Raw genomic sequence first — 17,715 nt, forward strand, 5'->3', positions numbered from 1 at the left:
TTCCGTAAATTGCAAATGGAGTTATTTAGAAGACTTTAACATCAGTATCACCACATAAAAAACAAGGTCTTGGCATCCGGTTTGTTAATCAATTTTGTTCTTTTAATGTTTTAAAGTAAAAAGTCAAATATATTACTGGACCCACCTTCCTATTAGGAAGATAAACATGTGTTTTCTAGTATTACACAGTTATACTGAAGGTATTTAGTTTGTTTATTTGACAAAAGAAGCAATTTGAAGATATCGCTCTGGGAAAATGTGATGAGCTTTTTTTGTTTTGTTTTTCTTTGTTACCTTTTTCAGATGGGACTAATCTAACACTGAGGAAAGTGGTTGTTCTCATTCTTCTACATTGTGTTTGCAGCACAGTCCACTTATCATTATTTTCTATTGTGCTCTGTTGCTTTATGTCTGCAGCACTTTCCAGGCCGACCTATGGTGGTGAACCTGCTGACGAATTTAAACTCTTGGCTGCAAAACCAGACTGGAAATGAGATTTCCTATGAGGCGTTTAAAGAGATACTGGACAACTCGGCACAAGTAAGTCAAGAGTCAAGACAAGGACACGCAGACCGTTAAGAAACACTGTTTTTCCAGTGAACTTGTAGCTTCTTGTTTGCTCTGGTACACATTGCACATTATATTCACTGTAAATGTTTTTTTTTATTGATTTTTTTTAGGTACTGCATTAGAAAAATGCATATTTGAAAGATAGCAGACTGTTTAACTCTTAAGCTGTCAGGTACTTTGGTAAAAATGAAGGTAGCACTAGACAAATAAAGAACAGAAGGCAGGTGACAGACTGTTGTGAGGCTCTCTCAGTCAGTCTCTCTGTCTGGGAGTAGCCTTGTTGTTACACCGAGCTACAAGGTAACCTGTCCATCACTTCAAAAGTCATTCCCATTCTGCCAAAGCTTTGTCAGTGTATACAAGTACAAGTACATAAAAACATATTTTTATTTAGGAAAATAAATATGTTGGTATTTCAGTATGTACTTTGTCCTTGTGTCTGTGCCAGCACATATAGCTGAAAATCTATGTGCTGTTGTCTTTGGAATGAAGCCTGCGAGCCTCTGGTATACGGCTCCTTGCAAATTGAAAGAGTCACTTACTTACATCATTAGCTTTTAGCAGGCAAATCAATGGATCAATGAATCAATGGGAAGGTATGAATAGACTTCGCCATAGAGGAAATGGACTCACACGCGCACACACACGGCCCAAATCTTTACTATTGACATGTGAGTAACCCTGTCAATCAAACCAGCGATGGCAACACAGTGTGGTGAGAGAAACGACTTTGTGTCAGAGAAATTATGCAGCTGATTCAACTGAGGCTCTTGGTTCGAGGTCTGTATAGCTGCTGTTCATTAGCGGAGGCCTGAGCCATTAACCTGAGATTGACTTCTCATTGATCAAGAAAACTACGTGGAACGGCTTTCATTAAGTTGAACTGGTTGGAAGACGCTGGGGAGGCTCAACACTACTTTTTTATTTTTTATTTTAGATAATCTGTGTAATGCTCCCTCAGAACGTTAAAGCTGGTGTTAGTCTGCATTTATCCAAAACAAAAAAAGTATGACTTGCTCTTTAACCTCTCCAACTGTGTTTCTAGCCTCTAGCTGGTTGTGAGTTAACGTATTATTGACTCTTACTCTTTCCGTTTCATCATCAAGTGGATGTTGGCATGCCGTTTTTACCAACTTTGCACTGAATTGAAGAGCAATTGTTTGTACACAGTCGTAGTCGACATCTTAAAATGTACACATTGACCTACTTGGACCAACATATGGACCAAGATCTGCTTAAACAAAAGTGACCGAATATTTTAATCCCCAGGGAATTAAAGTGTGCAGGAAGTAGCTGTAAGAATAAGCCCGTTGACAGTGTTGGTCTTGAATGGGATTTAGCACACAATGGAAATGGAGAATAACAATCATGTTTCATTTTAAGCTTTTTGTCTTTGTTTCTTCTCATCCATTCATGTTTTCTTATTCTCTCTCTCTTGCTCTTAGTCTTCAGACTCTGCGTTGCCTGAAGGTGAGATGTGGGTGGGCTGCCAGGGTACACAACCCTACTTGAGAGGTTACCCTTGTGGCGTGTGGACTCTCTTCCATGTTCTCACTGTCCAAGCCATGAATGCAAATGGCACAGGTACACACACACACGCACACACACACGCACACACATACTCTCATAAAAGGGCACTGAGAGTGCACAGAGACGGGGGTGAACTGAGGATGAGGGCTTTGTAAACAAATTAGCCCAAGAATGTTTGGTGGGCTACTGTTTTTCGCTCTGACCTGATTTCCCATCAAACTGACAAAAGACTGACACTCTCTCACACAGAGATAAACCCAGGCGTGTGCCTAGATGATGTTTCAACCAGAAATATGAGTTGAGTTTCTCCCCCACCATCCATGTTTTGTCATGTATTCATATCTAAAATTGAGCCTAATTGTGACTGTGTGAAAAGGGATTATGTTAGATTAGTGGAATGCGAGTGGTTAATAAAACAGACAGATGACTGTAAGCTCCATTCCTGGCGGGGATGTTAATCTGTCTTCATCGGACACACACACACACACACACACACACACACACACACACACACACACACACACACACAATTAATCCAGAGTTTTGCATACTGACCTGCAGATGGACTGGTCAAAAAGGGGGTGTCCATCTGGCCCCCATGGATCACCATGGGTGGATACACCCTCATTTTCCCCATGACAAAACACTCACATGTTGCCTAGATTATAACACATAAAACGCATGAAAGTTTTGGAAAACTCACCCATCACACACTCATTATACTTTCAATGGACATAACCACACATATGCACATATCCACACACACTTTCCCTCTGTTCATCTAAAGATTCATCTGAACTTCCTGCTAAGCTGAGGACAAACGCTAACAGGCCTTGCAAAATATGTTTTGCGGAATGTTGAGGTTCCTGAGACAACAGTCTGGCCACCATTCACACACTGGGTTAACGGTGTTTAATCTCCACACTGGGTTATCCCATTGGCATAGATTATTCTTCTCAATATGGGGTTAACCCAGCTCACTGTGACTCCTGGCCCACATAACCGTGGGAATCCTGGAGGTTGTGGAGCCACACTGTCATTAGCATGCTTTTAGTGCATTTAAATGTACAGCAACAACACGGTTTAAAGAGGCAGGTATCAGAGGTCATGACTCTTGCAATATGATAATCTGTGAGTTTACATTTACTCCTGTCTTTCTTCAGAAACAAATGGAGTAGCTGTTTGTTTACAAAGTAAAAATAACACATTATCTGAGTTGTTGTTACCCAAAGCAGGTGACAGCAGCAACCTTCAATTACTTGTATAAAAATGAAAAAAGGACATTTGTGACACATGGTGCATTATTATACACTATTTAAAATACACAATAAATACCCTAATATCTTCTCACTTTCCTACAGATCCTCTGGAGGTGCTGATGGCAATGAGAGGCTACATCCGCAGCTTCTTCGGCTGTAGGTACTGTGCCGAGCACTTTGAGACCATGGCCAGTGAAAGTATGTCGAAGGTGGACACGTTATCGTCAGCTGTCTCCTGGCTGTGGTCCAGACATAATCGTGTCAACAACAGAATAGCAGGTAGGGGTCACTATAGTCAGCGTTACATAGTTATATCTCTTTGGTTTCATTTTCTAAAATGACAGCTGTTTCACACAGCAGTGTTTATGATTTATTTTCTTTTAATGTCTCATCATATGTTGCTTCCTGAAGGAAAAAAGTAAAACATAAATGTAAAAAATACAGAGTTGCTCGAATATGAATGTGAACAAACCACTGGATCCAGTCTGCTTGGACGACAGCAGATCATTTTTAGAAACTGGAGGAAGCCTGGAGAGTCTCCCGTTCAAGAATAGATGACTTTGAATTAGGTAAAGTAGCTGCATAGGAAAGAATGTCATAAAGGATGCAAAAATATCTCCAAAAATGGGGCAAATACCTACAAATTGTGATAGAAGCACATGGTTTTGTGCTGAATTTATTTATTTAGATTTCTTTTTTGATATTCTACTCCTAATTATTATTATTGTTGCTATTATTATACATTGTAACACCCTGATGATAGTTTGATATACTGAATATGCAGGTTGCTCATTAATGTTCTTGTTCTTGGGTGGGTAGAGCTCGGCATCTGTATTTTACATATTTTCACATGCATTTTATTGTACACAAGAAAAATGCAAATCCCAATTTATGATCCACACAAAGCAATTACATGTAATGAATACCTCAAAAGGGTGTGCTAAGATATGTATTAGCACACCCTTACTATACTTAAAAGAACAAGTGAAAATCAAAGGCGAAATTTTGTTAATTACAGAATAGAAAACTAACCCTTTTTTTGTTGTTTTTTTCTGCTCTTATTCAGGCATTCAAACTGTTTATACATAAACGTCCACTGAGTGCATCATGTATAAATAGAAAAGAATATTAAGAAACATTAACAAATGCACCGACATACAAACCAAACCAGAAACATAAACATACGGTAATATCCAGAGTTCAACTAACATCTCAAATCATACAGTTATAATAATAATGGTCTGACTAATCTTCTTCAAACAAATCTTCAACATGGAAACAAATAGTAATTTATAAATTCTAAAACTTTTATAGAGGAGATGACACACATTTGCCATCAAAATTCACTGCCATTCCATCACATGCTTTCATTTTTGCACACTCCTCTCCTCTGTAGTTACCCTTCCACACCATGCCATCATTAGCATTACTTTAGTGTTGGGGGACGATTTGAACTGGTCAGTTTGTCTTCATAATACAACTTAGTGTGTTAAGGGGAGGGGGGAGGACGGATCCTCACACCAGACACCAGCTGTCACCTCCAAGTATTATCTGTTTCTTTTTCACACATGTTCTCCTGATGCCCCTCTGCCGTCTTCCACCTCACCAAATATTTGTTTTCTTCATTTGTCCGTCCTGACACAGAATCTTTATCTAATTTTGCTTGGACCTGCTCTGTACTCCATCCCTGCAGTCTGCTGCAGGACTTTTATCTTTAAAGAATCTTGGTCTTTATTTCCTCTTCATGTGTTAAATGAAAAGTAAAATACACCATACACATAAAAGGAATCCTACATGACTTTTACCTGCGTTTCTATCTTTGCTTTTTACAAAGTTTTCTCTCATTTTTGGCTCAACATATCCCACTTGTTCACATCTGTCTAAAGAGGGCTAAACATCTCCTCAGTATTCCTCCTCCCTTGTCTGTCTTCATGATTTTATTAGGCACGAGGCTGTTATTAACAGCCCACTTTGTTAAATCACTACCTTTTGTTTGTGTTGACTGCCCCCTCGTCGGTGTCAGCGACAGCTTGTGTCCTGAACAGCAGGGACTGCGTGTGTGCGTGTGTGCGTGTGTGCGTCTGCTCCCCAAACGCCATTCAGCCGTCTTCCTTTATCCACATGTGTTTTCTCTCTTCCTCGACTCATGTGTCTGACATTCTCTCTTTCCTCCCCACTTTCCCCTGGGACTCATATCCACCGCTTGACAAGTAATAGTGCAGCAGCATCCCCGCAGGATGAGTCCCAGAGGAGCCACCCATCTTTGCCCACACACACACACACAAAATTCCCAAGGTATTGTTTAACAGCAGGTGGCAAACCACATGATACAAGCCACGCGCCTTCCCCCTCTCTCTCCCCAACACACACACAGCCTTTCCACGTGTGGGTCAAGTTAGCTAGTGGTGGAGGTGGGGGGGGGGGGGGTGAGCCGAGGTCCACAGGGGACAAGTCGGGCGATTCAGAAGGAGACAGAGAGGGAGGAGCTGAGGGTTTGGCTGTGTGTGTGTGTGTTTGTTTCAGTGAGTGGCAGCGTCTCCCTCAGGAGAGCACACTCCATCTACCCAACCCCTCCTCTCCCTTTTGCCTGAAGTGGAGCTCTTTAGCAGACCTCTCCGCCCCCTCCTTTCAAGAGCAGCCATGCATGAAAGAGCATCTATTTGTAAAGCGGCTGAACAATTAATTTAGCTGGCAACAAAGAGGCCCCAGGGCCCTTGGCCTCCTCGCAGCAGCAGCAGCAGCAGCAGAATGAAGACTGGTGGCAGCTCAGTCCTGTTGCTGCTTGTCAACAGGCGGAGACTGATTCACATTTCTGCAGACAAAAAGCCTGGCTGCTCCAGGATTGTGTGGTCATGTGCAGCTCTGCCTGCAGATGATTTTGGGATTGGGATTATTGATAAGAAATAGAGTACAGTATATACTGTATGTCTAAGTAGTACTAATGAGAAAAGTATACTTTTATTCATCGCGGCTAATGTCGGCAAACGGCTTTTGCAACAGTTTGGAATGATAGTGCAACTGCAACTACAGTGTTTTACGTCATGTCTGTATCAAAGCCTAAGAATATCTCAAATGGGCCTTTGTTATGTTCCTTTTTAAACGGCAGAGACAAAACTCATTTTTTCAAGCTTTTCAGGAAACACAAAAAACTTCACCTTCAAGTCACACACTTGACATAGGCCATTATCTTAAAGGGGTTAAATCACATGATCTGATCAACAGGATGTAGGCGATTTTACCATAGGTGGCCGGCATCATGAGGAGATGATTTAAGCAACAAAAAAAACAATTTTGACAAAATATGTCTTTGGCGATTATTTTAACAGTGTGACGATATGTTTTATTAACTTGTAATTTTCAATTTCTCTTTTTATTTTGTTGCTGGTTTTTTTTACTTAAATGTGTAAAGTTGACTTTCTTCATTAAAATAATGATTCACCACCACAATTTAAGAATATATGGCCACATTTTCAGTAGATTTATAGTATTTATAGTATGATCTAGTAATCTCCATTTTAGCATCTTTGCTATATTTGTGTCAAGATGCTCCATGGAAATGTGGCCTTAAAGATCCAGTGTGTAACATGGTCTTAAGACTCACAGCCTAGAGGAAAGGAAATTAACTTGTAACCGGAGGGTTGCCAGTTCAAATCACCACCACTTATTGGTGGAGGATTTGCTGGTAGAAAATAAAAATATGACCTGTAATTATGTCTATATAAGTATATCATCTATTAAAATAAGACTTGTATATGTGCTTTAGACAGAGGCCACCATCTTGTGCCAAACCAGCGAGAGCATGCATTTTGAAGCATGTGAGCGGCAGAGTCCTTCAGATCTGGAATCTCACCATTAGATTTTACTAATTATTATATACTGCAGCTATAAATGTGTGCCCTTGTGTGTATGCTCAAAAAAGTAAAAACAAAGAAAAGAAATAAACAATACTACCACAGTGCTATAAATCTGGCCATACATGTGACGTCAGTTCGCAGCACATGACAGTTTAAGATTATGTGGGATAGTTTTTTTCTTTGGTTATTTTAAACGAGCGCAGAATGTCTGACATCAGCTCCATTCCCCGTCCTGTTTGCGCTGACGGCTCAGTGTTGCCGTACATTGCAGGTGATCCTCACTTAGAATTAGTGCTGAGGAAGCCAGTTTGATGTGCTGAACAATACATATTTATACCTCATGAATATGTATGTGCGCCCGATGGTGACATCTCTGTGACAGGCCATTGTGGCAGTCTCAGTAGGGCTGGTATGGCTAAAGTCACCCTGGCCGCAAATGTGGCAAGCTCATTAGAATAAAGAGAGGTGTGTGTGTGTGAGAGAGAGAGAGAGAGAGAGAGAGAGAGAGAGAGAGAGAGAGAGAGAGTGTGTAAGTGCGTGTATGCTCTTACCTGCTGAAACATATAAAAAAACCCAGCACACACCCCCGCAGCCCATCCAGGACACAGTAAAATTGATGTATCCTTTATGTAAAGTACTGTATGCAGAGTACATACACGCATGCATATGACTGAGATTAATCTTGAGTGGTGGAGAGGAGGAGGAGGAGGGAGCGAGGATGGAGGTGGTGGAGGATGTAAATTGACAGTGTTGTAAAGTGACAGACCTGCTGCTGCTCCGCTTCCCCCCCCCCCTCCTTTCACACAAACAAACACGCACACTTACACACAATGGCCTGTTGGTGACAACAAGCAATTTATTACTAAATGCTGGCCTGTGTTTGTGTCCCTGTGGGCATTGGTGCAGTTTGTGTCCATATAAGCCGATGCATGAAATTTTTTTTTTTTTTTTTGTGTACTTGTCTGCCGGGTTTGTTTGCCTGTATGTGAGTGGATGTGTGTGTGTGATGAAGGCCGTTGGTAGGCAGCAGCTACATGAAAGAAAACGTGTTAAAGGAGAAAGTTTCTAATTCATTAAAAGGGTCTGACACCCTCTGAGGTTTCTGTTGCTCTCATGTTCAATTTGGAGATTGGACTTTGCTTTCAAAGCCGTGTGAAAGGACAAGACAGGTGGTCCAGAGCCTCGAGGTCTGCTGAACTGAAAAAAGGGGGAATAGTGTGTGTGTGTGTGTGTGTGGGTGTGTGTGTGTGTAGAGAAGCTGTCCACTTTGGCCACATCTATTATCTCACCACCCCTCCCACTGGGACATCCCCGAAGCCCATTGATCATTATTAGACCCTGTCATACATTCACACGCCCACACACACACACACACACACACACACACACACACACACACACACACACACACACACACACACAAGTACGCTCGCACAAAATATCAATCCCTAGATTACATGCACAGAAACACAGAAAGATGATTTACATATACACACTCTCACATACATACATACACATATGCATATAGGCACTTAGTTTTTACGACCACTGTGACAAGATCAAATGGGTTCAGCACAGATTGCATCCAGTCCTCGAAGCACTTACATCCTCAAGTCAACACGCCGACAGCGAGAATAATAGAAATAACAGCAGATGAAGTGGCTGACTGGAAGCTTTTAATGGTGTGATTACATGTTTCTGGATTAAATTTGAAGAAATCCAATATTTTCTCACCTTGTATATTATTATTTAATATAAATTGGCAAAGTAGAGAGAGAAAGACTTAACTGCCATACATTGTAGAAACAGGTCAAATCCCAATATGTAACCTATGTAAAAGTACTTATTTTTTCCACTCCTGCTCCTCCAAGTGAAAAAACAAAACATGAGCATTGGTATATGCTAGGTTGGTTTTTTTTTTCTTTCGTTATTGTGCGCTTGACCTTCTCCCATCACTGAAGCCGTGTTTATTCCTCCAGGTAGTTTGAGTGAAGACCCCAACTTCCCAAAGATTCAGTGGCCTTCACCGAACATGTGTCCGTCCTGCCACGCAGTGAGCAGAAGCGGGGATCACGAGTGGAACGAAGATCAGGTTCTCCCTTACCTCCTGTTCTACTTCTCCTCTGACAGGATCCTCACTGGTATGACTTCAAGCAACAGTTTGTTTTCTGGAAAGCTCCCATACAATTCCTCTGAGTTGACATCGTCTCCACCACAAATTCCTCGTTTGTTTTTTCCGTGTTAAACTTTCTCTGATTCTCCTCTTTTTCAAACAATAATAATAATAATAATATGTGATGTGAGACTGATAATAACCAAATCAAATAATAATATGCTTATGTTTCTCTTTGCATTTCCATGGTAGACTATCTTGAAGATGAAAGCCACATCCTGACGAAACAAAGAAAGAAACAAGTAGACAGGAGAGCAAGGGAGGCGCCGGACCCTGCGACACCTTCATTACAATCCACTGTGCCAGGAGAGGAGGAGGAGGAGGAGGAGGAAGAGGAGCCTCAGGATGAAGAAGAGGAAGGCGGACAGGAAACAGTAGCAGCAGCAGCAGGTGAGATGGGCGGTGGAACAGCTGAGCACAATTCTTGGGCCAAACCTGAAATGGTGGTCGGTCAACGTCAGCAGAAGTTTCCCAGAAAGCCGAGCATCGTGGGAATGAAGATGCGGGACGCGCAGGAGGACATCGTGGATCTGGACTCGTTTGTCAACCACCACTACAAGGCCAAGGCGCTGCAGTTAGCGCATGGCAGTCGGGTCAAACGGCGCACCCTGCAGAGGAAGGTGGAGCAGGAGCCTGTTCCTGTATTCGGGCTCGGTATAGAGCTGGACGCGGGGCTCGGGATGGTGGCACTGCAGCCTATTGAAGAAGACGATGGTCTGGATTTGGGGCAGAAGAGGCATCGGCTGCAAAAGCGGGAACTGGCAGGCCAGTACTTTGATGTGGAGCCAAGTCACAGAGGACGCTGGATGTTTATGCTGAGCATTGGATTCTCCAAATTGGACATTAGCCTGTGTGTCATTCTTTATTTCCTGTCCACGATGTGTCTTCTCGCTATGTACCTGTTCTTCAAAAACCGCTATAAGCTACGGCGAGCTAAATTAATCCTGCCTTGAACCAAAGAGTACCCAGATTTGACCTGAGTTAGGTTCATGCAGGCTGAGGTTGGGGTTTGTGTCCAGACCTAACTGTTACCTACAGCGACAGCACGTTCTACTCTGAATATAGTGGAAGTGTAATAAGAGGAGAAGGTCAACAGTTACGTAACCTTGGACTTAATCCAACCTGCAGACTTTTTCAAGCAGCACTGCCACTGTGCTAAATGGATTCATATGAATATATTGTGCTTGAGTTAAGATTTATTTTGTTTAAGTTTGAGACTCTGATTTACCACTTATGAAGGAAAACAATTCAACCCAATGGTAGATGAAGTTCTTTGTTTCATTAATTTGTATGAAGCTAGTGTAGATAATTAGTTTTTGTTTGTTTGTTTTAGTGCAGGGTACTAAGCTTTGCTTTGGATCATTTGGTTGCTTTGTTAAAGTAATAAATGTGCTGTTTCCCTGTATATTCTGACCAAAACATTAGATTTCATAATTGTGTATGTGTTTGTTGAATACTCACACGGGTGATTTTTCTGTGTTTTCAAGAAATAATGTGTATTGTTAAATCTTGAAGTACAGATGGGCTGTCAATCTGAATCTTGGATTTTTACATCTATTTTGCATTTCTGTTTTTTTTTTAGTGATTAGAATGATTCCCTAACATTTTGTGAATTCCTCCAACATGGTTGTGGGACGTCATCTTGTTGTGGTACACTGTTAGACAACCAGCAGTTCCTCAGTAACTTCTTCCTTTTGTTCTTCGGCTCCTTTATGTTTGGATTGTGTTACACTGAGGTGTTCCGTCACATCTTTAAATATTACATCATTTCACATAACGCTGGGTGTCATGGAGAGATATATATGTTCACACTGGACAAAGTTTTGAAGGATAAGCTGGATTTTTTTTTTTTTTGCTGGTGTCCACAATGCATTTCTCTTCCTGAGGATTGTATGACTTATTTAGCTGGTTCTGAAAGGTGTGTGGCTTAAATACAGATGCATACATTGCTCTCTCCTTTCATTTGAGCCACAGCACAGAGCAGGCAGGGCTTGTGATTTGTGAATATGTATGAAATACAAACATATATATATTGTGAGTGTGGGTCTGAAACACGAAAAAATAAAGAAAACAATTATATGAATGAACTGTGCTCTGAACATATTTTGTATACATATACTTGTTTAGCGTTTAATTATGACTGTCTGCATGTTATTACAGTCTGTTATTTATAGATTCATTTTGCTTCATAAATATGTTTTAATATGTTTAGTTTAACACAGTGTTTTCTTTTTCTTTTTTTCTAGACTGCCCCCCTCTTGACCAGACGACTCTCCGTGACCCCGAGGTCATTTAAGTTTCAGACCCCTGCCTTAAAAGGACTCACAAATGAGTCACTGGAGCTCAAAGATGCATTTGCACTACGTCAGGCTGTCTCCTCACTGACTTCAGTCACTCTCTGCTTGTGCTGCACTCACCTGCCTGTGTGAGCGCTCTTCTCTCTGTCACTGTGTGCACCTCGCTTACAATCACTGACAGCCTTTATACAACAATGCAACGCTTCTGCTGCCCATCTCAAACCCATGATTTGTATAAGGAGCCATTGCTTATTTAATATTCTGATGAGTCATCAGCAACTTTAAATGGATATGATACAATAAATGCTTTACCAGTATAACAGCGAAGTATTACACTTATGAAATGTTTGTCGCATTTCAGAAGTCGCCTTGAGTCAAAGCTCAGTGTTGGGCCACTTTTCTTTTAATTTTTCTTTCAATTAATTGAAAGTGGTTCTGCTTCACAATGGGAAAATCTTGCTTTGGCTGTTTTTTGTCCCTTTGGGCTTCTGTAGAAACATGACAACTCAAGATTTACTTTGAAAGCCAGACACATCTCCCAAAGCACACATTCAAGGCTTATTCTAACAAAAACTACAACAAAAAAAGATATTTATTTCAAAGTGATTACACACTTTGACAAACTTGTTTATGGTTCAGTATATAAAACAAACTCACGTGTTACACACTGGACTTTTAACTCTTTGAACAGGATATGTCCACCACCTGTTGCCCATGGACAAGTTACAAGTAACACTTCAATTTTTTTTTCTTCAGAAAATCAAAAGCTGGCACAGAATGAGGGGACGGAATTACAGTATATAAATATATGTGTATGTGTATATATATATATATAGAGAGAGCGAGAATAGAATTGATACAGGTTATGCACATGGTTATAAATATAGAGGGGATATAAACAATTATTGTATACAGCATGATTATCTATACAGTATTTACAATAGTGCAGTTGAGGTCAAGTGAGATATGTATGGCTAAATAAATTAAATAAATTATACAGCAGTGCATTATTTGATATATTTTACAGTAGTGCAAAGAGAATTGACAGCTTTTAAATGAGTTTACAGATATAAGGTGCAGGTAGTTGTAAGTAGTTGTGTATGTGTGTATATATATATATATGTATGCATGTATACACACACCTACTGTACATATACCTACAGATGAATGTAGACAAGAGCATTTGTTACATATTCAAATACATGTGGACTCATGCCTTAGAAAATAAAGATTAATAAATAGAGTAAATAGATGACAATAATACAAATAAATTAATTAACATCACTCACTTTCCCTCAACCAAACTAAAGAAGATCTATTATTACATGCATCACTGTATATAGGTTGCACTGGACTTTTCACTTTCTCCATGAATCCTAACGTTATTGTGCCAAGTATGTAATATATTATAAGTATAATATCAAGGAAAGTGAGCACCTTACTGCAACAGCACAACTTCTATGTTTGTACATGAACTTTAGGAGCAGTATCTGGCAGTTGCAGTCCAGACTGTTCTCCTGCCATCATGGTGGTGGATCAAAAAAAAACCTAATGCAGAAACTGGGAGTTGGGATGTAACTTCAAGACTTGAAGACTTGTTGCCTCCATGATCACCACATCCTCTGCCAAGGTAACACTTTCTATGAAATGTCTATTTGCTTCTTCATCTTCTGACTTCAAGCTCTCTGAAGATAAGTGTTTTTAACACAACTCTGCAGAACTGGGAATAACAAATTCCTAATTGTTTTTGTTTTTATCACAACCGTCCACACACGAGGTAAGGAGGAGCAGAGGTGGTGCATGTGTAATGGTGGTGGTGGTGTTAAAAAACATCCAAAGTTGAAGAAAAAAGCATGTTGCCATCTGCTGTGCAGCACAAACTAAATCCTAACAATTTCATTGGGATTATAGCAAGTGAGTAATCCAGCTTTCCTTTAGAGGAGAGATTACCCTTGAGGATTAGCTCCCTGCAGATAATAAACTTTATTAAAACGCAATCGGCTTTTGTGGTGCTTCTTCCCTCCACACACACTTGGAGATGGACCCTGCCTGGGAGGGCGGAGGTATAGAGGAGGGTGGATGAGCTGGAAGAAAGAAGGAGCAGGGTGTGAGAGGAAGAGAGAGAGAGAGAGAGAGAGAGAGGTATGAATGGATTGATGGATAGATCGAGGACGTGGGTTTGATGTTGCTTGGATTACAGCAGGACCATCTGAAGGACAACCCGCTTGATCTTGAGCTTTGTGTTTTCTGGATCATTGGCTTGAATTCCCCCAACTCCTGCTCCTGACCCTTGACCTCCACCCCCGTGACCATCCTGTGTGTGTGTGTGCGCGTGTGTGTGAGAGAGAGATCTTTATCCAAACCACGTTTTCAACATTTGGAGAATTGTTGAGTTCAGTCAATTCTTCTAACTACACACACACACGCACACACACAAAAGGTTGATTAATAGCCCACATTAAAGCTGAGGAGCATCGGCTGAGCAGCTGTGGTTGTGTGACTTAATCAAACTCTCAGATCCTCAGCATTAGACCCTGAATGACACATTATGTTTGCCAGAATGATTGAGAAAAGCACAACAGTTTGTCATGGGAAACTGTCAAGTTATTTATTCTCTTTTCAAACATTATCCAATACATCATAAGACAAATGTTAATATTATTTAACTTGGGAAAGTGAAATGAATTATTTGACCTTCTCAAACTTTTTTCTCTTTATTTTTATTATATCTGACATGATGTTGTTGCTGTACCTATTCTGATTCAAGATGGTGATCAGATCCAGACATACTTAAACATTCATATTTTTTCCTTAATCCATAACACAATCTTGCTTTATGTCCCTGTCTAAACTTTTAATCAGTTTAAATGTTAACCTGTGTTTGTGACTGGAGTCAACAGTGCTTTGTGCTCTTTCCTCTACAGCAGCAGCAGCCGCAGCAGCAGCTTGTACCAGGTGCCTTGAGCCTCGGTGAACTGAAAGTGTTTTGCTGGTTCAGACTAATGATTGGTAATGAGGAAGTTGGCAGCAAAGCAATGTCTGTAACTTTGCCAAGGCTGAGGTGAGTGGTTCACGCTGAGGACAGGGGCTTCAAATTTAAATCAAGACACATTCAGAGCTGTGTGTGTTTTCACTGCATCTGAATTCACAAACATTTAGTTTATAAAAACAAGAAATATAGTTGTAGAGTTGTAAATTGTAAAAAAAAAAAAAAGAGAGAGAGAGAGATATATAAATCTAAAGGAGGAGTGGCCCATACTCATTTATTTTTGTTGTTTGTGTTAAGTTTAACAAACTACCAATTAAGACTGAATACACATTTGACCTTTTTAGTTTTTTATTGGCTATTGGTACTTATTCTAAGGGCTAAAATAGACCAAATACATACCTGGTCCGAGCCATGTTTGCATGTTTTCCTCGTGTGTCCGTGGGTTTTCTCCAGGTTCTCCGGTTTCCTCCCACAGTCCAAAAACGTGCAGAGGTTAACTGGACACTCTAAATTGACTGTAGATGTGAATGTGAGAGCGAATGGTTGAACACCCCCACCTTTCACCCTGCGTGTCAGAAAATAATGAATGAATGAATGAATACATGAATGTGTGTCTGTTAGATGAAAACACTGTCAAATGAGTCCCTGTGCTGCCACTGTACTGTATACTCACAAACGCTCCCTGCACCAGGTCTGATAGTATTGCTGACAGAATACATAGAAAGGTTATGTTGTTTCTGTTCACCAAAACCAAACAGAGGTAAAATTAGAACATTTGCAACAAAACTCATTCAAACTCAGACACAGCAGCTTTAATCTGCTAAACTGTCATGGTCTAAACAAGTTGGTAACATTAAATCTGATGTAGAAAAACGCACAACAAACATAAAACGTCTTCTCTTTTTATTGTTTATCCTTTCGTCATTTTTGCTTTGTCACATTTGACACATTTTCGCTGCAACTTGTCCTCTCATCCTAAGGGTTTGTCTTCTCTGTCTGCGAGCGTTTGTCCTCCCTCAGTGAGACACATCAGCTGTTTTTCATCCCAAATCTGCTGCTCAGAACCAAACCTCTCTTCAAAACTTTTCACACAACTTTGTCGTGTTTGTGTGGATTGCTGTTGGAACCGTAAAAAGACATTGTTGTGTTGTAGAAGCAAACACTGAAGGGTAAAAACTTCACCTTGCTGCCCTGTTGTTGTCTTCCATAAATTAGACAATGTGGGGTTTTATAGTCGCTTCTCTCCTGTATGCTCTCTGCCTCCATGTTTATTACCTCGCCGGCATTGATATTAAAATGCAGGAGTGGCCTGATGCATTTTTCTGTCATCTCTCTCTCAGACTTTAATAATACTATAAAGCTTCCTGCTGTGGACAGAGTGAGAGGGGGGGGGGGGGGGCTGCTGCTGCTGGTGGTGGTGAATAAATTATGAAAAACATCTAAGCCAGGTCCCCTTTAGGTTTTAAACATTCAGCCTTTTAGAGGCAGGAGTCAAGTAGGGTCAGGTCCATTTCATTTTACTGCTGTGGTCCCTCCCCCTTTCATTTGGACACTCAACTGATCTCTCAAACATCTCATCTCATCAGTGTTTGTAGTCCAGTCCAGGAGCAGGAGGCGGTTTTGAGCAAACCAAAACTCTTACACGGCAAAGATGTGCATATGTGTGAATGAGGTGTAGTGGAAGAGACAATTACTGTCCTTATATCAATAACATTTAGTAACTGATGTCATTTCTGCCCAAACCGATCAAATCAAATCAAATTTCCAACATACATTATCTATTATGGTACTTTACAGATTAAGGCCAAACTCTTACAATTTTAGAGAGAGAAAGAGAACATTTTACAAAATGAGCAAGCGCTTTTGCCTCAGTGAAGAGGGAAAAAAATCCCCTTAATCAGGAATAAATCTCTGGTAGAAACAGACTCAGAGAGGAGCAGCCATCTGCCTCGACAGGTTGGGGTGAAAGGAAAATGAAATAGGCAGAGAGGAGATAAGAGGTGGAGATAGAGAAAAGCAGAGGTGGGAAGAAGCACATAAAGTGATAAGACTTATGCTTATACAATTTATTTAAAAAAAATGATGATAATAATAATAATATAAAATATTAAACATAATGGTGCTGACCTCTAACCTTTTTTTTTATTATTTCATGTTTAACCATTTGTCTTTCATCTCATAGTAAGAATAATATAGGTCAGGCAAGTTTTAATTGAATCCAACTGCATAATTTAGAGGTGTAGAATAAACTGAATTAGCAGGCCGACATTTTCAAAATCAATGTTTCCAGATTGTAAGGCCTGTAATACATGTTCTTCCCAAATCATTATAAGAGGAAAGACTGAGGGAGTAAAAGAAGGACACACAATCAATGATGTCCTGCATGCGCTGAGTATTCGTTGTCACTGTGTGTGTGCGTGCGTTTACCTGTGTGCAGTCTAACCTGCTGATCTGAATCAGTCATGTGACACCTGCAGTTAGTGGTTATGATAGAAATGACACCTCACAGAGCAGGTCCTTAAACATACAATACACAGAGAGCACCAGTGAGTGTGGAAATGTCTTCACTGGTGTCACAAGGTGTGGATGAAGACCCTGATATAGTTTTTTTAAAGACACAGTCAAAAATTGCTTGTTAAAGAGACAGTTTATATTCCTCTCTGTGGAGAAGCTGGATGGATATTTTTATGTTCTGGTAGAAAATCATGTATAAAGAGCAAATTGAAAATAATATTTTCAAGAGTTGAAAAAACATCTATCACTCTCTTTGTGATGTAATCCACTATATGTGAAGCCTCCATGCAATTCATTTTAAAATTCTGGAATATATAGGCTGAAAATACCATGAATCTTTAACTGTAACTGTGAAACATCTGTGAAGGTCATTAACGAGCTGATTTGAGCAATGACAGTCGCACTTTTTGTGATTGTTTTGGAGTTTTAATGAAGCTTCTTTGTTGACAAAGGTGGAACCACTAGTGTGTCTTAGGTGTGTTTCAATCTATTAGAATTTTTTTTTTTTTTTTTAAATCAGAAAATGTTG

At 40.3% G+C, this 17,715-nt stretch overlaps 2 protein-coding genes across 2 annotated transcripts in view; both read left to right on the top strand.

The window, feature by feature from the left end:
• Nucleotides 1–10,339, top strand: part of qsox1 (quiescin Q6 sulfhydryl oxidase 1) — a gene marked incomplete at both ends in the record, with an annotated part of 28,533 nt that extends 18,194 nt beyond the window's left edge. Inside the window, 5 exons of the mRNA XM_083888163.1 lie at nt 418–540; nt 2,016–2,154; nt 3,462–3,638; nt 9,193–9,354; nt 9,579–10,339. Of these exons, the coding sequence (XP_083744289.1) occupies nt 418–540; nt 2,016–2,154; nt 3,462–3,638; nt 9,193–9,354; nt 9,579–10,339 (1,362 nt within the window). The remainder of the gene's footprint in view (nt 1–417; nt 541–2,015; nt 2,155–3,461; nt 3,639–9,192; nt 9,355–9,578) is intronic.
• Nucleotides 10,340–13,721: 3,382 nt separating this feature from the next.
• lhx4 (LIM homeobox 4) overlaps nt 13,722–17,715 on the top strand; it is a gene marked incomplete at both ends in the record, with an annotated part of 10,331 nt that continues 6,337 nt past the window's right edge. The window contains 1 exon segment of the mRNA XM_083888164.1: nt 13,722–13,746. Within this exon segment, the coding sequence (XP_083744290.1) occupies nt 13,722–13,746 (25 nt within the window).

Source organism: Microchirus variegatus (assembly GCF_963457635.1).
Source record: "Microchirus variegatus genome assembly, chromosome: 4".
NCBI classification, from domain to species: Eukaryota; Metazoa; Chordata; class Actinopteri; order Pleuronectiformes; family Soleidae; genus Microchirus; species Microchirus variegatus.